This window comes from Pongo abelii, chromosome 9 (genome assembly GCF_028885655.2).
Source record: "Pongo abelii isolate AG06213 chromosome 9, NHGRI_mPonAbe1-v2.0_pri, whole genome shotgun sequence".
In the NCBI taxonomy this organism is placed as follows: domain Eukaryota; kingdom Metazoa; phylum Chordata; class Mammalia; order Primates; family Hominidae; genus Pongo; species Pongo abelii.
The window spans coordinates 76,876,643-76,896,503 of NC_071994.2; the positions used below are offsets into that span (position 1 = coordinate 76,876,643).

Consider the following 19,861-nt stretch of genomic DNA (forward strand, 5'->3'; position numbering starts at 1 on the left):
ATAAATATTCTATGAGGTAAACATTACCCTGATACCAAAGTCGGACAAATATTTCATAAGAAAAGTATAGGCCAAGATCTCTTGGGAATATAGATAAAAATTCTTCAGGAAAAATACTAGCCAACAAAATCCAGCAGCATTTTTTTAAAAGAATTATACACCATGACCAAGCAGGATTTATTCCAAGAATGCAAAGGTGTTTCAGCATACGAAGATCAATGTAATGTACCATTTTAGTAGAATGAAGGGGAAAAAAGCTCAGTAGACACACACACAAAGTGACAAAATCTTATACCCTTTCATGAGAAAAATGCTGAACACATAGGAAAATAAGAGAACTTCAGCCTTATAAAAGGAATCTATGAAAAACCCACAGCAACATCATACTCAGTGGTGAAGGAGAAAACTTTCCTCCCAGTAGCAGGAACAAGATAAATGATGTCTACTGTTGCCACTTCTGTACAACATTGTACTGGAAATTCTAGCCAGAAAAATTGGGCAAGAAAAATAAAAGGCATCCAGATGGCAAAGGAAGAAGTAAGACTATCTCTGTTTACACATGACATGTTAATCACAAAAAATCCTAAAGAATCCATGAAATAATTGTTAAAACTAATAGACAAATTTTAGCAAAGTTGCAAGATATAAGCTCAGCACACAAAAATCAGTTGTATTCCTATACACTAGCAGTGAACAACCCAAAAAGGTAACTATGAAAACAATTCAGTTTACAATAGCATCAAAAAATAGAATACTTATGAATAAATTTAACTGCAGTAGTGCAAGACTTGTATGCTGAAAACTATAAAACGTTGCTGAAAGAAATTAAAGAAGATCTAAGTAAAGCAAAAGACCTCCTGTGCTCATGGATTAGAAGACATAATATTGTTAAGATGGCAATACTCTTGAAGTCGTTTTACAGATTTAGTGTAACACCTATTAAATTCCAGTGGTCTTTTTTGCAGAAATGGACAAACATACCAAAACATATATATGAATTTTCAGAGGATCCCAAATAGTTAAAACAATCTTGAAAAAAAAAAAAAAAAAAAAGAACAAAGGTGGAAGACTCACAACTCCTGATTTCAAAACTTACTGCAAAGTATAGCAATCAAAACAATGTGGTACTGGAATAAGGGTAGACATGTAAATCCATGGAATAGAGTTGAGAGTCCAGAAATAAACCCATACATCCATGGTCAGCTGATTTTCAACAAGGGTGCCAAGACCATTCAGTGGGGAAAGAACAGCCACTTTACATATGGTGCTGGTATAACTGGATATCTACATGCAAAAGAATGAAGTTGGGCCCCAACCTCATACCACATACAAAAATGAACTCCAGATGGATCAGAGACCTAAATGTAAGTGCTTAAACTATAAAACTCTTAGAAGAAAACACTTGAGGAGTTCTGTTGTATAATAACTGATCTCTTACAGCACTTATGCTATAGAGTGGTGGACTTCAGTGGCTAGACGCTCCTTTCAGTGAAGGTTGTCTTTTGATCAATCTGTCTCTAATGCTTTGCACAGAGTTGGTGCTCAGTAAAAAGTCTGTTGATCAAATATGAATAGGAGAGGTAATGACAATTTCAGCTATACTAAAGTTTACCAAAAAGATTTTAGATTGTCAGAATTTTTTTTTTTTCTCTCTTCATTGCGTGCTTGGTCACTGCAAGTGTGTTTCCTCCCTGGGCCTTTTCTTTTGCCAAAATGGGGTTTATGGGGCATGTGAAGATGTTCTCCCAAGCTACAGGTAGTTGTCATTTGTGTATCTGATAACGTAGGCTTGAAAACAGAGACTTTCAATTTGACTGTTTTACACCTGACAAAATGGATTTATAGCCTGTTTTTAAAAATTATTTCTTAATTATGTAATATTTGGAACTTAAGGGCTAGATCCCGCCTCAGTTTGAATACCTCTAACGGCATGGAGCTCAGTGTCTTCCCAGGCAACTATCAGTGAACTGCTCTATTGAAAGTTACAAAAATCTTTCTCAGGTTAATCAGAAAATCTTTTCCTCTTGGTGTCTACTTGTTTTGCCAGTGGAATCACACCAAACAATTGATATATTTGAAGTAACAATGCTGTCTCTCTCCACTTTACATCCCTTTTTTCTAACGCAAGGTATATATTATTTACCACAGCATTTAATCTGCCATACGGTATACTTCTGGGTGGCTTACACCACTGACAGTTTCTGTGACTTCTAGGGATGCAAATGAATATCAATATTTTTAAAAGTAAACTACCAATCAAGCTGACTTTTACACAGCTGCTTTTATAGGGGGATGTTGAAATTTTCTACCTGCTCCAAAATGTATTTCCCACTAGATAGTACAACTTTCACATCTTTCATTTGGGTTAAATGTTGAATTTCTTGGTAAAGTGCAAGCACGTGATACAGGCTGGCCACCTCTTTCTCCTATTAACACTATGTGGCCATAAGATATAGGATGGGAGGGTTTTGAATGGGAGGAATAACACAGAAATACTGGAATAGAAGCCCTTATGAGTGGGTAGGACATGCTACCCACTCTACTTACTAGAGATGTAGGGAGAAGAGAGCCACCTTGGGAAGGTACCTTACCTCCTTTACAAGTTTTCTCCAAGCTAATGCTGGCATAGTAAAACTCTGAAAACAAGTCTTTTGCTACAGAAGAGTAGATATGATGCATTCCACTCCAAAGCTAAATCAAATCATTTGAAGAAATAATTTCTGTTTGAGATCATCTGCATAACTATGTGTCCACCTTGACTTACGGCAAATTCCTGTTTATCCTTTGAAATGAACATGCTACAGGAAGACTTTTCCAACCCAGATCTCACTTCATCCCAGGTTATGAAGAACTCTCTCCTTTATGCCATTTCTGCTTCCTATGCATGCTTTTTTTTGTTGTGCCCTTTCACTGTATTTATTTATTTGTCCACTGGACTCTGATTCCTTGAAGATCTAGACTGTGTCTCATTCTTCTCTGTATTCTCAGTGCCTGGATAATGGCCATCAGTGTCTGGCACACATATAGTAAGTATATGATACATGCTTGGTGAACAGACATATATTTAGGCAAGAGTTGAGGAATGGGGAAACAAAGGCGAGTGAGAAATTAAGTGTCCCTACTTGTTTCTGGGGCAGGTGACAGTCATCTGCACATAATTCTAACATAGATTCACATATGATCCTGGGACAACTGTTAATAGATACCCACATACAAAAGGATAAAGTTGGATTCCAATTTCACACCATTTTGAGTTACAAAATTTAACTCAAAATGGACCAAAGACCTAAACTTAAGAGTCAAAATGATAAAACTCTTAGAAGAAAACACTTGGGAAGTTTAGTTGCATACTAACTGCTGTCTTATGGCACTTACTATGCTATAGTGTAGTGGACTTCAGTATAGAATCCGAGTACTGTGGAGTTTGGTTTGGGTTGTAAACTCAATGTCATAAAGACAAAAATCATGTGTTCTTTAAACCTCTGAAATCACTAGGATTTAGGCCTTTGAAAGCTCAAATGTAATGGATTAAAGGAGAGACTACATTTAATTTTGACTCTGTACATAGAGATCTAATGCACTGCTGTGCATTTTTGTAAGTACTTCAATATTTGTTTTGTGCTTGATTTAAATTGAAGAGAGGTTTGGGTCTAATAAAAAGAAAAATCTGTTGCTTGTAAAGGTGATTTAACATTGTATCCACCCTATTAAGGATAGTGAAGTATCTCTACATCTCTCTAAACATGTTCAAAATAGCCACTGGTTCTGCCTCCTTTTGGCAGGGTCTAGTTTGGAAACAAAATCTTGAACCAAATATCCTCTCTGGAGCACTGTCTTTTGGCAGAATTTCTATTCAGAATGTATTTTGTTAATAAATTAACTCATTTTCTATTGTAGCTGCCCAAGGGAATTCTTTCTTGGTGAGTGGCTTAGAAAGCAAAAAGATATTGTCATCCTTTTTCCTTACCTATATATGGACTAATTTTGACTACTTGTTTTTTATTTATTCTTTTTTAGGAAGCTAAACTCCAAGGTGGAAAGGAGTCAGAGCTGCAGTGACACAGCCCAGGAAAGAGCGAAGAGCAGAGTCAGAGCAGCTCCAGGCAACAAAGCCAAGGTACACCTCAGCCACAGACCTCCAGGGCTTGCGAGGCTTGCCCCATCACCCGCTCTGCACATGGTCATGAAATAAACTATTCCAGAAGAGAAGAAGCAGAATGAGCTCAGGCATACTAGTTATATTGGAGAAGTCCACAAACAGATGTGAAGGAAGAAAGTTTGAATTAGTAGCCAGATGGGTAGAATTAGGGCTACTAGAGAATCCCCCCCTTCTTTTTCTTTAAGAGACAGTCTCACTCTCACCTAGGCTGGTGTGCAGTGGTGCAACCATAGCTCACTGAAGCCTCAGACTCCTGGGCTCAAGTAGCCTTTCTCACCTCAGCCTCCCAAGTAGCTGGGACTGCAGGCACATGCCACCACACCTGGGGAATTTTTAAATTTTTTTGTAGAGATGGGATCTTGCTATGTTTTCCAGGCTGGTCTCAAAGTGATACACCTGTCTCAGCTTCCCAAAATGCTGGGATTACAGCACTTTGGGAGGTATAAGCCACCATGCCTGGGCAAGAAACCTTTTTTAAAGCTTTGGATAAGTGTTTTTTCTCCCCTACAGATTTTCAGTTTTATTAATTGTTTGAAGTATATAGGATTTTCTGCTAAATGGTATGCTTTCTAAGTTAGGGATTTTCTCCCTTTCTTAGGCTCACATTACCCTTCATCCCTTTTCTTGTCCTCCCCTTCCCTGGCCCTCCACCATCATAAAGGAATGATGAAAGAAAATGTATATGTATGTGTGTATGAATGCATAATCTTTTTAATCTCTTTCAGGTCGCAACTATGACTCCAGCCTCCAACCCCATCATTGGTGTCCTCTTGTCAACTCAAAACAACCGCTGCCTCTCGGCCCCTGACTTAACCATCGAAAAGCGTCTACCCTTCAGCTCCCTTTCATCCTTGGCTTCCCTGCATAAGCCAGAGCGTTCTATCAGCCCTGAGAGCAATGACAGCATCTCCGAAGAACTAAACCATTTCAAGCCCATTGTCTGCTCACCATGTACCCCTCCCAAGAGACTCCCTGATGGCCGTGTGCTAAGTCCCCTCATCATCAAATCAACCCCACGCAACCTAAACAGAAGCCTGCAGAAGCAGACTTCTTATGAGGCCAGTCCACGGATCCTGAAAAAGTGGGAACAGATCTTTCAGGAGCGGCAGATCAAAAAGACCCTTTCAAAAGCCACTCTTACCTCTCTGGCTCCTGAAATGGGGGAAGAGTTACTAGGCTCTGAAGGTATCCATTCTAGCAAGGAGAAGCCACTTGTGGCTGTAAATACAAGATTGTCCGGTGGGCAGGTCCTCTCTGAGTATACTGGACCCACCTCTGCTGATCTTGATTATTTCCCCTCTGTTAGCCAAACAAAAGCAGAACAGGACAGTGATAATAAAAGTAGCACTGAGATCCCACTGGAAACCTGCTGTTCCTCAGAACTCAAAGGGGGAGGCAGTGGGACTTCTTTGGAGAGGGAGCAGTTTGAGGGGTTAGGGTCAACTCCAGATGCCAAGTTAGACAAAACCTGTACAAGCAGAGCCATGAAAATCACCACAGTTAATTCAATGCTACCCCAAAACAGTGTTTTGGGTGGAGTCCTCAAAACAAAGAAACAATTGAAGACATTAAATCATTTTGATCTGACTAATGGTGTTCTAGTCGAGAGCCTAAGTGAAGAGCCACTTCCTTCTTTGCGTCGAGGCCGGAAAAGACACTGCAAGACCAAGCACTTAGAACAAAATGGCTCCCTTAAAAAACTGCGACAAACCAGTGGTGAGGTGGGTCTGGCCCCAACAGACCCAGTCCTGCGAGAGATGGAGCAGAAACTTCAGCAAGAGGAAGAAGACCGACAGTTGGCTCTGCAGTTGCAGCGCATGTTTGACAACGAGAGGCGGACTGTGAGCCGGCGAAAAGGAAGTGTGGATCAGTATCTCCTACGGTCCAGCAACATGGCCGGGGCCAAGTAGCACCTAATGAACAGTGTTACCTATTTTTAAAAGGTCTTAGGCCTTGATCATTTATCCTGAAGAGCTGAGTGTTCTCACTTTGGTTTTATTTTAATGGCAAAACACTGTCTAATATGGTTCTGAGAGGTTCCAGGGCCTTTGTAGTCAATATCCAAGGGAATAGCATCTCCGTTTCTCTGTGACCCAGGCCAGAAGCCTGAGTGACCCATCCCTAAGGGCTTCTGGGCCAAACCTGGCAGCACCCACTGGGAATGAGATTTGGAACGGCCTCATTCAGGAGCATAATGGCCACAGTTAGTAATGGTAAAGAGGGGATACCTTCTTAAACTGATAGACTTCCTGACTTCTTTCAGCATGGTATTGTTTTAAATCAGCCTTGCAGATAAAATTCCATTTTTTTCGAAGAAGTGAACAATTTAGTTCCTTGGCAGATCCAAAATGATAGATGGTTATGTTATGCTTTCTGCCGTCCCTTGCCAAAAATAAATACCTATCTATATCAGTTAAGCTTATGCCTTTACAAAAGTTAATTTACATTCTCTGTTTAAAAAATAATATTTGGTGAATGCTATATAGTTGACAGAGCACATTTACAGACATTATTTAGTCTTTCCAAGAGACCTCTCATGTAACTGGCATTAGCCCCATTTTTAGATGATGAAACTGCAGCGCAGATGTTCTGGTTCTCTCAACTACTAAGTGGCATAACCCATGGATTTTCTAAAGGTTTCCCAAATAGATCACAACCTAAGGGTGTGCCAGGGGAGCCTAGGGGAAGCTAGGCTGGGCACTGAACACTGATAGTGCAGAATCCACATGCAAACAAGATCGACAGGGTGGATAAACATATACTGTGCATTATCCCCATCCCCCACAGTTTAGAGCCTCCTGCTTTTCTGGGGGTTTCAGCCTATGAGACAAACTATAATCAGGCTTCATTATTACTTTTCACATGGCCAAGGGTTATCTGCAATGTTGATCTAAAATCCTAAAAATTCACCCTGAAGTCAGGCAAGGAACAATACTTAAACTCCATACTATGGAAACAAGGTATCTAGCTGGATGCAGCTGGTAAATTCAGTCCCATGGACCTTTGGGAGTTTATTTTCCTTAGCAGCTGACACCATGTGTCTTTTGCATCCCTGGTGGTGCTTGGTGCTTCTGCCCATCTGGGCTCATTGAGAATAGGGATCAAGATATCATTTTAGGGAGTTTCTGATGGGCTGGCATTCCCCATGTATGTATGAGTTGTTACTATAAAGTCATGTGACTGGCATTTTAATAGACCTTCCAGAGCTTATATATCCCAATATATGTTGTCTCCTTTGAGTAGCCCCAGCAGGATACTGCTTAGTTTTTCCAGTGCCATTGGTGAAAGCATTTCTGGAACTGTCTTCAAAGACTAGAAACACTGACTCCCAAAATGCTAGAACTGGAAGGGACCTTAATGGTTATCTATTCCAGCCTCCTCCTAAGGTCCTCCTCAGCTTCTAGACCTAGAAGCCAAAGTCCAGAACAGTGACCCATTGATCAAGGCAGATAGTATAACTCCTTTTAAGTGTTCTCAGATTTGCCTTTTCTCAGGGCAAATCTTCAGTGTTTTGTGGTTATTTGTGGTTAGGATAGAGAATTTAAAGTCTGAGACTAGCCAGCAGCTATTTGAAGCCTCTGGGAAAGAAGGTGGCTTATCAAGTAGGTTTGCAGTAATGAATGCTGCTGTAAAGCATAGCCATTTTCTTGTGCAGCTCATAGTTCCCAAACAGTTCCCAAAGAGAAGTTCCAGAGATGTCTTAAACATTGTGGTCATCATTGAGATAGGTAGAATCTCTTTGGTGACTACTTTGGTGGGGAACATCATTCACCTGAATGTATGTATTCTGTTTTCTGTGTGTGTGTGCACATGTGCAGATGTATGTTTTAAAAACATATACCAATCTCATGATTTTATAGTCACACCACTTCAGTTCTAGGCCCTACCAACAACTTATGTCCTCCAAGGGCTGCTGGAGGGCATGTTTGTGCCCAAAACAGAAGAGCTGGCTCTGGTTTACAGAAGACAGGGAGGGTGACCTTACTATAAATGCCCTTAGAGGAAACTTAACAGTTACTGCCATTTCACGCATTTCCTTTTTGATCTTAGTAAATATTATTGGAAGGCTAGTCTTGTTGGTAGGAGCAAAGACACTTATTTTTCCACTTGCCATCTTTTTCTATATCTCCAGTAATTTGAAAAACACTTTTCAGTTGGAATTGATTTTTGTCTTTGGTAAAAAGAAATATTTTTAATAGATAAAAGATATATATTTTAAATATTTCCCCAAATTAATACTCTCATTTTAAGAATTGCATAGCAGTTGCAACAAGTGCAGAATGAAGAACAAATTCTTGTTAAGCAAATATTCCAAACTCTAGGTCCAGCTTACTGCCTTCCCTCCTTGTACCTACAGTGATGCCTAGGATGGTACTGACAGTTGTTTTCTAAACTTCCTGCTGAGCAACAGTCCTTCAAATATAGGTAGAGTGGTCTAGGTTAAGGAGGGAGGAGGGTTGATCTTTAATCAGGTTGGTTTTGGAGGAAGGAAAAACCACTAAGGTATTATCTGTATTTTAAGATGCTTCCCATCCTTAATAACTAAAACCTGAATGCTTTTTCTGAAAAGTCTCCCTCTCCTTCCATGATTGTGAAGTTGGTTAAAAGTCGATATGTTGATATGGATTATTTGGGGGGGAAAAAAAGGACAAGGAAGGAAACAGAACGATGGGAATGGTTTGTGAACTAAGAATAAGAGGTGCAGGATTTCACAAAACAAATTCCTCACAAATCATTGAAGTCTGGTTCACTATACGTCTTACTCTGTTCCTTGTATATATGCAGTCTGGGTTTTTTTCTTATTAAAGGGGAAGTTATGAGAGGGGGGAGGGTGAAGGTCAGTCTGAGGGGAAATCCAGGAAATGTGGTGCCCTTAGAAGGTGGCTGTCAGCTCTTTTCTGTAGAGAGGGAAAGATAGATACTTTGAGAAAATGTTCTTGACCCATTGATTGTATCTGCTGGAAGAAGTCATCTGGGCCTGTTGGGTTGGTATCAGATCAGGGGATTATGCATCCAGCCCCTGGCCCCTTTCATATATTTGCCTCTTTTTAAAAAAGGTTAAGTCTTCTTGGGTGAGGCTTGCCAGGGAAACTCCTAAGTGGCTTCACTTATTTTTTAAATTTTAATTTAATTTTTAAATTTTTGCTTGGAAGAAGCACTGGTAATAAATGTTTTATTTTTTGTTCATTTTCCCTAAAGGAAAAATCTCCTTCAGAGATTAAAGCTCTTAATTGATTACTGTCTGGTTACAAACTGGCAAACTGACTAAAATGGGAAGCTGCCACCGTGCCTGACTCATGCAGCTGATGACCGAAGGCTCATCCTTTCTTTTCTATTTGACAAACATTTACTGAGCTTCAAACTTGTGCCAACCCTGAGCTGGACTGTGGAGATAAAGCAGTTCCTCCTCTTGAGGAGCTCACTGTCTAATGGAATGCATTTGAATGTATGTGTGGCTGGAGAGTTCGTTTATGGTCTTAGGAAAGCCATTTCTGGTCCCATTTAGAAAACTGACTAGCACCCAGCAAACTGCATTCTACATTTGAGACCCCATTGGTATTTGTGAATTTGATTGCACCATTGCTTTTCCTTTACTAAGTAATGTTATGGAAGGAGAGTGAATTTTCTCCTCTAGTGATTACAGGACATTAACATCTCTTCAGAAGCTGCTTTTAGCTTAAGCCCCAAGAAGTGAGGTGGGTTGTGGATCACTGACATGGTCAGGGGAGGCCCACACCTCAATTTAGTAACCTCCTAATCTCTCCCCCAACCTGATCTCTCATCAGAGCTGGCAGCAACTTGGGATTCCTTTCCTTTTTCTTGCCTAACTTTTCACTGAAATGTCTAGTAGGAGAGTGAGAAAAGAGAAAAATCAAAGGCTGGGTCACAGTCATAGAATGTTACAGCTGGAATGGGCATGGAGATCATCCAAGTTAAACTTCTTCTCTGCCCCCCCGCCCCCACCTTTTTTTTTTTTTTTAACCAAACGAACTTGTGATCCAGTGCCCTATTTTATAGTGTAGTTTTCCAGGGTCTGAATAATCGTTAAAGTTTGACACACGCACCAATGATGGGGATACCCCCAAATGATTTAGGAGGTTATTTTAATAGCTTTTTCTTCCTGATTTTTTTCAGTTAGTTAGAGTTGAATGTACCTATAGCCCCTGAATACATGCTCAGGTAGAGAAAGTCTCCAAAGTATAAGTAAGTAATATGAATGTGGAATCTTGGAAAGTGATATATTTTGATTGGAATAATTTTAATTAAATTTAATGATTTTAATTAAGAATTAAAAGCCAGCTAGCCAATTTTTCTTTAAAAATTGGAAACTCATTATGGTCTTAAATTGTTCTCAGCCAGCCTTTTCCTCATCAACCCATAGAGTGGTCTTTTGAACTGGTATCTAAACATACCTGGTTATGAATTCTCAAAAGAGAAAGCAGGTCTGGGGCGGGGTGGTCAGGGGGCAGATTCTAGGGAAAGTACTGAAGAGAGTTTCTTCTGAAGATGATCTAGGAAATGCATCTTTATACATGATTGTTATCTGCTGTAACTTTCTGAAGAAGATTGTAGAAAAGAGACTTAAGATATATGCAAGGGTCACCAGTTTAGAGATTAGTCAAATTGGAAAAAGTGCCAAGACTGGATGTGCAGATTGTTCTATGTATTATCGGTATTTTTTTCCTCTTAAGAAAAAAATGTACTCTCTCTCCTTTGTGAGTAAATGCCTCCTTAATGCCTTTTAAGTAAGGTGGCAACTTTTAACTGTCATCTTGTGAGAGGCAACCTCAAACTCTAAGCAGACTCCCTCTCTCCCTTTCTGGTGTCTTAAATGAAGAACTAGTTTGAAGCCAAGGCAAAGCAAGGTTTGTTCATCTTCCTTTCCTGTCATTTAATATAAGGTAAAACAGGCAGTGAACTCACTCTTCAAATACCATAGTTCAAGAGTAGCTGTTGGCCCTGGTTCCAGATTAATATAGCAGCAGGCAGATTGCCCCTTGTTGGGGCCACCACCCTCCAAAGCTGTGCCACCAGTGAGAGCATTGGGTTCAAGTTTGCATCAAACATGGTATTACCAACGCTGAGCCTCCAGCAGAGCACTTAAAAGTCCTAGTGAGAGAATAGATACTATGCAAGGGAAAAAAATTTAAATGCCAACAAATAGTTTTTTTTTTTTTTGAGCCTGATATACTGTTTACTCTCAACTGTTTGTACAAATATTATTGTCCTAAGGGCCTTTTCTCCTCCTGCCTAGAAAATAGGTTGTGTATTGGTTTTATTCAACCTGCTGTCTGCTTTAGGATTGGAGAAGGTACCTGCATCCTTGTGGACTGCCACTGCTGGCTGCCTCCTCTCCAGCTCATCAGAAGAGCATTTTGACAAAGACAGAGGACTTGGACCAGGGCATGCCCTGTTGGGGATGTTTCTGTCAGCAAGGACATGGCATGGAATCAAGTGGGCTGATGTGTTGTTATTTAAACAGTACCAAAGTGCATTCTTCAATGTATGTTTGCCTGCTTGAGGCAAGGCCCAAGTTGAGAATACAGTAAAGGAAACTCATGAAAGTGGATGTTCTGTTTCTAGTCAGAGTCTTGTCTCTGGAGAACAATCTCAGACAAAAACATGGGTTAAGCTTAGGCTGTGTGTGGATTTTTGGTGCTGTATGTGCTCTGGGAGATGCCCTACGTTGGATGTCTTGCTTTGGCATTCAGAATGGCAGTAGAGATTAGGAGCAGGGATGGGGTTTCCATGGTGTACAACTACGTCTTTTGGCATAAGTTATGTCCAGTTTAGTTTGCTCCAATTTACTGTCATGTTCACATTCAACCATTCATGCTCCTAATGAAGGAACCAAGAAAGAGTCTGAGTAAAGAACAAATAATATACAGGATGACACTGTCCCTGCACATTAGGGCTGTACTCACAAGATCTGGTTTTTAAAAATACTCTTTTTGGAGCCATTGTTCAGGAATTTGTTAAGATCCCCTTGGTGTCAGTTTCTCATACAACAGAGAACAAATGTATCCCTGTTGCATCTGAACTGGAAAACCATTTTTAGAGGGAAGTGTGACAATGCTGCTGTGGCCTGGGTTCCAAGAAAGAATGCATATGGCACCCAGTCTATTGCCCTGTGCACCCACTCTTTATTGCTGCTGGGCCAGGCACCAGGTCATGCCTGGGCCAAGGAGGGGAGATCCTGACAAGGGGATGCCACCTTGTGGCCAGTGAGTGGGGCCCAGCTGAGCTCTGAGGCCTGTGGCCAGCTGGTCAACCTTGAGGTGCGGTCCAGGGCACAGAGCCCTCGGGGAGAGCTGGGGCACAGGCCGGGTGGTGCACACAGCCCCCATGCACAGCCCTAGCCTTGTGAGTCACTGGCTGTGGGCTCCTGGCAGAACTCATCCATGAACTCGAGGAAGTGGCCGAACTTGGGCTGGCTCTCACTCAGCGCTGGGCAGGCCGGGGGGAGCGAGGTAGTCCTGAACACTGTGCGCAGAGAGCCGCTCACCAGCTGCCGGTAACGTGCCTGGAACTCCTTCAACAGCCTCTTGGCCTCCAGGTACTGCTTGTGGTTCACCAGCCGCCGTTCTGTCCACTGGTGCAGGACAGCACCTGCAGGAAACGAAGCCAGGAGAGGCACCAAGCTCATCCTGGTTCTCACCCAGCCGAAAGCAAGAGGATTGGGTCCAGAGACCCTTGGAAAATGGGATGGTGTGGCAGGAGGATGCTAAGGGGCTAAAAATGGCCTTTCCAGCTTGGGGCAGTAGGAAGTCAGTGACTTCCTACTGCCCCTACGCATTGACTCTATCTTAAGCCCTGGTTCAGGACCTTAACATGCTGTGTGATTTTAGGCAACTCCCTGCCTCACTCTGGCTCTCCTTTTCTCCATCTACATATAGAGACTGATGTAGGCAGTTGCTCTCTAAGGGCCTTTCCTGCACTGACACAAGCCCTTTCTTTGCCTTTAGCCAGCAGGAGTGAACTGAATCTGGGATCCTGGCAGCTGTGGCAGAGCCGTACCTAGTGGAGCCTCTGTAATGTTCCGGGGATCCCGCAAGCGAATGAAGATGTCATCCAGCAGCTGGGCTCTAGTCTTCCTTGGGGGTGGAATCAGGATTCTCTGGGCCTGGCAGAAGGTCATGGAGGAGGGTGTTATTCCAGGTTTATGCACAGACTTTCCTGGCCTAACTTCATACAGTCACAGCAACGGGCTGGGGAGCATCTGGGGGTGCTGGGAAAGCATGGCCCTCAGAGGGTCCCAAGGTGACAGCCACATCTGTACCTGTGGGCGGTACTCAGGGGCCATTTACACATTCAGTGAGCTGGATGTTTACCCGTTTCTCTTTGGGAACATAGGGTTTCTGAAGAGTGTCCAGCTTGGGCTTGGAGGAGTGGCACAGGAGTGGGTGCTTCAGCATTTTTTGCAGGGCTTGTGCATTCTTCTGGATTCCTAGGGCAAGACGGCAAGACTGAGTCAAGGCACTTCCCCCTCCTCCTCCCAGATGCCTCCCGATTGCTTCATTCCTCAGTCTCACAGCAGCTCTAGGTAAAAGGATTTGAGAGTCCCCAAAAGAAAACACTGCTCCCAGGTTTCTTCCGGATCTGTTCCAGTGCCTGAAGTTCCATCATTCTTCAGTGAGTATTTGTCCCATATTATAATGGAAAAATAGCACAGATTGTAATGGGTAAATAGTATTGGAGTGGGGGAAAAGGCTGGCTCCAATGTGACCCTATTAACCTCAGGGGGTTATATCGCAGGGGCTGACACCCAGAACAGCCCAGCTGAATGCCAGTTGCTTTGGAAGTACTGATTAACACAGAGATGAAGCTGCCTCCTTTGCCTCCAACCAGATAGGAATGATTTTGGATGTTCAGTTTGGGAACTTCTGGGCTGGGAAAAGCTCAAGAATCTGGCCATTCTGGGTGTTCATTCATCAAACTTTTCCTGAGGAGAGACTTTATCATCCAGAGCAGCTAGGCTGAGACCGACTAGAATCTCTCAATAAACTGTGGCTCCCCATAAGCCAGTGAAGGCCCAAACCAGGACAGGGGTCCCAATATGTGGGGCTTCAAACAAAGGACACCCTGAAAGGAGCCCTTTGACAGGTATTTAGACAGAGGACAGCACCCTACTTGGGAAAAGACAGCTTGGTGCCAGCCTTGGCTTGACCCTGACTTGCTCTGGGCTGTGGAGATGACCTCTTGCCCTAGAGCAAGGATATGCCCTCACATACCCTTTGGCTCAATGAAGGCTGGATCAGGCTTGGCTGTCAGCAGTTCTTCATAGCCGTGGTACTTGCTGGGAAGGGAGGCAGTTGGGAGCTTCCTCCGAGTCCCTTTCACCTCTCTGGGTGCCGTTGGTGGTTTCTTTTGGTCTTTCTCCTTCAACTCTAAATCATCCTTATGGATGATGGAGGAAGGCAGTTCATTCACCTGTGCCCAGGAAGAAAATGCATTCATTTGTCATTCATTCATTCATTCATTCAATGAACATTCGGAGCATCATATCTGTGCTGGTCTCTGCTGGGCAAGGGTAAGACCAAGACTCTCTTAAGGGCAAAGGTAAGACCAAGACTGGGATGGAAGAAGGCAGACATAAAAATAGACAATTGATAAATGCTTTAACAGAGGGAATACAGTGGTTTTGGGTGATCCCAGAGGAAGCCCCAACCTAGCCAAGAAGCTCCCTTGGAGGAATGCCTTAGCCTGAGCTAAGTCTTGAAGAGCCAGGAAAGCCATCCCTATGGAGCAATGGGGAGAGGTGTGGACTGCAAGTGATGAGAAAGAATAATTGTTTCAGACAAGGAACAGCATGAGCAAAGGCACAGAGGTAAGAAACATCAAGGTGCATTTTGGGGGAACTAAAGATTGGTACAGTTAAGCACAAAGTGAAGAGACAGACAACTGCAGTGGTAAGCAGGACCCAGATCGGTAAGGACCATTATATGCCAAGCTGAGGGTGCGTTTTATTTTGTATTTTCTTTATCCTCACTCTGATGGCAAACCATGGAGGATTTTAGCCTATCCTAATGGCTTTATAAGAAATCTGTATGTCATGTAGGGATGTATTTATTAAAATTACTCACCAGGTGGGGTGGCACATGCCTGTAGTCCTAGCTACTCAGGAGGCTGAGATGGGAGGACTGCTTGAGCTCGGGAGCTCTGGGCTGTAGTGCATTATGCTCCTCGAGTGTCCACACTATGTTTAGCATCAATATGGTGACCTCCCAGGAGTGGGAGACCACCAGGTTGCCTAAGGAGAGATGAACTTGCCTAGGTAGAAAATGGAGCAGGTCAAAACTCGCATCCTGATCAGTAGTAGGATGGTGCCTGTGAACAGCCATTGCACTATAGCCTGGGCAACACAGTGAGACCCCATCATGTATATACGTGTGTGTATTTCTGAATATATATTATATATACACACATATGTGTATACATGTATATGACCTATAACAAGCAAAAAAGCTGAATTAGCAATTTTTAAACTTCCCACAAAGAAAAGCCAAGGACCAGATGGTTTCACTGGTGAATTCTACCAAACATTTAAAAAAGAATTAACACCAATACTTCACAAACTCTTCCAAAAATTAAAAGAGGCTTATTCTCTGAGGTTAGTATTACCCTGAAATCCAAACTAGAGAAAGACATCACAAGAAAGGAAAAATACAAAGCAGTATCACTTATGAATATAAATGCAAACATTCTCAAAAAATATTAGTAAACTGAATTCAACAAGTAAAAGGGATTATATACTATGACCAAGTGAGATTTATCCTAGGAATGAAAGGTTGGTTTAACATCTGGAAATCAATTAATGTAATATATCAAAACCATATGATCATCTCAGTAGACATAGGAAAAGCCCACTCTGTCATGATTAAAAAACACTCAAACTAGGAATAGAAAGTAACTTCCTCAACCAGATAAAGAGCATCTATGGAAAACCCTCACCTAATATCATAATTAATGGTGAAAGACTGAATGCTTTCCCCTTAAGAACAGGCACAAGACAAGGAAGTCTGTTCTCACCACTTCTGTTCATCATTGTATTAAAGGTTATAGCCAGGACAATTAGGCCAGAAAAAAAAAGATTTTTTTTTTTTCCCTGAAAACATAGTGACTCATAATTGATTGTATTGCTTTGGCCGCTAGGAGCTCAGAACTGCATTTTGTCAAAACATCTTTATTATAATAGCAGCAGTGCATGATGTGCATGTTTGAATGACAGAATTACCCTTGTACTATTTCCTTTCCTGTCCATATTTTCTTTTCATCTAACTCTCTCAAATTGTTTCTTTTAAAATGCTTATTTATATTCTGCATTGCTCCACAAAGGTTCTGAGATATTTCTTTAAGATACTTTTATACTGTATAAATTTATATGTCACTATAAGTCATCTGTGGAAAAAGAAATAGATGGAGAGTTAGACCTCCATGAATGGATGGATGTATATCCTGGAAAGATCTGGCAGTGAGCAGACTAGAGAGGCAAGACTGGAGGCAGGGAGATCAGGGAGAGGGATGGTGCAGTAATAAAGTTCAAGGGGGCCCTGACAACTCTTCTAGCCTTATATTACCCTTTGCCACATGCCACCGTTCTGCTACACTGACACTAAACATTTGTGAGTTCTGCATGTACCATTTTAATTTCCTTCCTCTATCCTGTTTCATGCTGTTTCCTCTGTCCAGAATGCCCTTGCTGCTATATCTTCATCTTTTTAATTCCTACTCAGCCTGTAAATCTCAGCTCAGTTGAGCCTCTTCCAGGAAGCCCTCCTGGGCTGGGGCAGAGGCATCTCTCCTTCCTCCAGGCTCCCAGCCTCTGGGATTCCCTCAGTCTCAGCACTGATTGCATGAGCTGTTCCTATGTTCCCCATTATACTGAGAGCACCTCAAGGGCACGACCTGCATCTGATCTATCTATGTTCCCAGGATCCAGAGGCAGCATCAAAAGTGAGGAGACCTGAAGCAGAGAGGTACAGGCAGCAGCAAACCCCTCTGAAAAACTAGTTGGAATCACACCCCAGTCAGACCCCAGATCTTGACTGTGCCACAGAACCATGACTTATCCCCATGGGTGTCCCTATCAGTAGCCTCAGAGCAGAGATCTCCCAGAAGAGGCTTGCAAGCTCTGCCAAGGGTGCTGACTTCTCGTTTCCAGACCTGCCATGTGCTTGTTGCTCCCAGCTGTCCACAGCAGTCGAGCCTAAGGGCTGCACAGGAACCTATGTGAGCTAGCAACAAGTGGGCAGGGGCAGCTGGATACAGGTACCTGGGTCAGGAAGATGGACTCTGTGCTCTTGGAGTCCTCATCTGATGGGCGCTCTGGGCTGAGGCGGACAGCTGTGTCACTCAGGTGGGACAGGGTCTCTTCACTATGCACAGTGGAGTCGGAGCAGATGGGAGGCAGTGGCACGAAGGTCCGGCGAGACAGGGAAAGGCCTTCCAGGCTCTCAGTGGGCATCTCTGACTCCACAGAAGTGCTTTTGGTAGTGGGCAGATCTTCAGCCAGCTCTGCCTCTGGCTCTAGCATATCCTTTGAGGGAGACTTGGTTGTCGTCACGCGTGGGTGATGGAGCACCAGAGGCTGCTTCGGCACCTTTGGGATTTCGGTTTTCACCTGTCATGGAGAAGAGCCGGAATGAATTTGCTTCCTAATTAGGATTCTCTCCTCCTGGGCCTCACTAGCCTAAGGCCACTTGTATAGCAGCCGGAGTGCTGGGTGCGGAGTGAGGGGGAGGTGGAAAGGGAAATCATACTTTTTGGGCATCTATGATGTGCCCCAAGCATGATGTAAGTTGTTTTATTTCTACCTTGAAACAACCCAATGAATAATTATCCCCAGTTTTATAGATGAGGAAACAGGGGCTTAGAGAGGTAAAATGACCTGTCCAAGTCCCAGAGTGATTTGGCGGTAGTGCCTGGACGATGTAATTCCAGTCCTGGGCTCCAGGCTTCATGCTGCATCCCTGACCATACGTCACTCTGGCCCTCAGTAGTCTCAGTCTTCAGATGAGGGTTTAACATGGTGCCTATGGCTTTCCCCCAGGGACTCCGAGGAGAGGGTGTTGGGGAATGGTTCTGTATTTTCTGGAAAATGGCAGCACCAGGCCCCTTTCAGGATGCTGGTCCCTATACCTTATATAAAGATCCTAAAGATAGATCTCTCTGAAGGTTCAGGACCAAGAAAATAATTCCGTTAATTAGTAAAAGCCTGTGACCATTCTCCCCCTCCTCCTCAGCCTCAGGTGCCAGGAGGTGTCCATGTGCCCTCAGCTGGGCTTAGTTCTTTCTCTCTCCCCCTTTACATAGTGGATTGTTTTCACTCTTTGTCAGAGGTATTTGGTTCACTTATAACTGTACTTTTACTGAAAGATGTAAGTTGTGTAGTGGAAAGATTCCAAGCACTGTAATTAGAAAAATATGGGCTGGAATACAGGTCTATCCTTTGAGCTCCCATTGCCTCCTTGTGCCTCTCTCACAGAGTTCCACCAAATGAAATGGTGTGTGCAAATGTACCTAACAGACTAAGGAGGGCGAAGGATGACTTTTATAAAATATGCTACTTTAAAAAAATGTGTTTCCTTTTGGAAAATATGTGGAACCTCAGTGTTTAGACTCTGAGGGACCCAGAGTCTTTGAATCCATGCCACAAGGCACAGGGCACGGACACAGCACCGCACCTCAGCATCTAAGACACCAAGCGCCATCACTTGGCAGCTGGTGGGAAGGGACAGTTCCCCTTCCCCCTCATGGCTCTGTGACAGAGATGTGCTAGAGGAAATGCTCTTTCTCCATCCCACCGCTACTTTCCCCGCCCCTTCCCAAGGGAGGAATGGGTAACCTAACTGGCCAGAGGCTGAGTCACTGGGCCCTGCTTCAGTCGTGGGCTGGATTACTGCTCATCAATGAGACCAGGCTATTTTATCTTCCATTTGTGTCCTCACATCAAAGGGCTCACACAGCTTCTTGGTTACAGGCCTGCTCTGGCATGTTCTCCATTTTCCTCCTGTCTGTCCATGCCTAGGTGCGAGGGGAGGGGCTGCAGCCTTTGTCCATGTAACCCCAGGGGTCTAATCTGCATTTCTAGCCCCATCTCTGTATGCACAATGAGGACATGCAGGCATCCCCAGTCTGACTCAGGACTAAGCCACATTCTTCAGTCCAGGATAGAGGGTGTTTGCCTACATTAACAAAGCATTGATTTGTTTCTCATTTGGCCACTGGCATCTGTGTTTATTTAACTCATTTAGCTCAAAGGTTAGTCAGAACCTTTGATGGGAGGAGGTGTGAGGGGTCCCCTAGGACCCATACTAACTTTTAACAAGTCAGTTCACCTCTCTGAGTCTGTTGCTTCATCTACTGTGAGGATTATGGGATAGCATATACGCAAGAGCTCTGCAGAGTCCTGGGCGTGGGGCTCTGTAAAGGAGAGAGAGGATTCTGCCCCTCCCTAGCTGACTGATGGGAAATGATGGGGCAGATCCTTAAGAGGAGGTAACAGACAAGGAGGAAGATGATGGAAACCTTGGAATTCCTATTTCTGACTTCAAATGCTTGTCCAGTCCTCCAAGGACGTCAGACAAGAGCCTGGCTGGACAGAGGCGGGCTGCAGAGGGGGTGGCAAGGAAATATCTGTATTTAACTTTTGGGATCAGCAATGCTCAGCCCACCTTTTGGCTGTAGAAAGACTAAAGTTCA

The 19,861-nt window shown here is 43.2% G+C and overlaps 2 protein-coding genes and 1 long non-coding RNA gene across 22 annotated transcripts in view; 2 read left to right on the plus strand and 1 right to left on the minus strand.

The window, feature by feature from the left end:
- Positions 1 to 11,729, plus strand: part of RNF169 (ring finger protein 169) — an 87,577-nt gene extending 75,848 nt beyond the window's left edge. For both annotated transcript variants that reach the window (XM_054524830.2, XM_024255113.3), the window contains exons 5-6: positions 4,018 to 4,117; positions 4,885 to 11,729. In XM_054524830.2, the coding sequence (XP_054380805.1) occupies positions 4,018 to 4,117; positions 4,885 to 6,069 (1,285 nt within the window). In that variant the 3' untranslated portion in view covers positions 6,070 to 11,729. The remainder of the gene's footprint in view (positions 1 to 4,017; positions 4,118 to 4,884) is intronic.
- A 552-nt stretch (positions 11,730 to 12,281) lies between these two features.
- XRRA1 (X-ray radiation resistance associated 1) overlaps positions 12,282 to 19,861 on the minus strand; it is a 103,272-nt gene continuing 95,692 nt past the window's right edge. For all 18 annotated transcript variants that reach the window (XM_054524817.2, XM_054524816.2, XM_009246836.3 and 15 more), the window contains 5 exons: positions 17,433 to 17,780; positions 14,392 to 14,590; positions 13,492 to 13,607; positions 13,178 to 13,283; positions 12,282 to 12,769 (listed from right to left, as the gene is read on the minus strand). In XM_054524817.2, coding sequence (XP_054380792.1) covers positions 12,516 to 12,769; positions 13,178 to 13,283; positions 13,492 to 13,607; positions 14,392 to 14,590; positions 17,433 to 17,780 — 1,023 coding nt within the window. In that variant the 3' untranslated portion in view covers positions 12,282 to 12,515. The remainder of the gene's footprint in view (positions 12,770 to 13,177; positions 13,284 to 13,491; positions 13,608 to 14,391; positions 14,591 to 17,432; positions 17,781 to 19,861) is intronic.
- LOC129048713 (uncharacterized) overlaps positions 13,582 to 19,861 on the plus strand; it is a 33,838-nt gene continuing 27,558 nt past the window's right edge. For both annotated transcript variants that reach the window (XR_008511291.2, XR_010141737.1), the window contains exon 1: positions 13,582 to 13,792. This is a non-coding gene — a long non-coding RNA (uncharacterized LOC129048713). The remainder of the gene's footprint in view (positions 13,793 to 19,861) is intronic.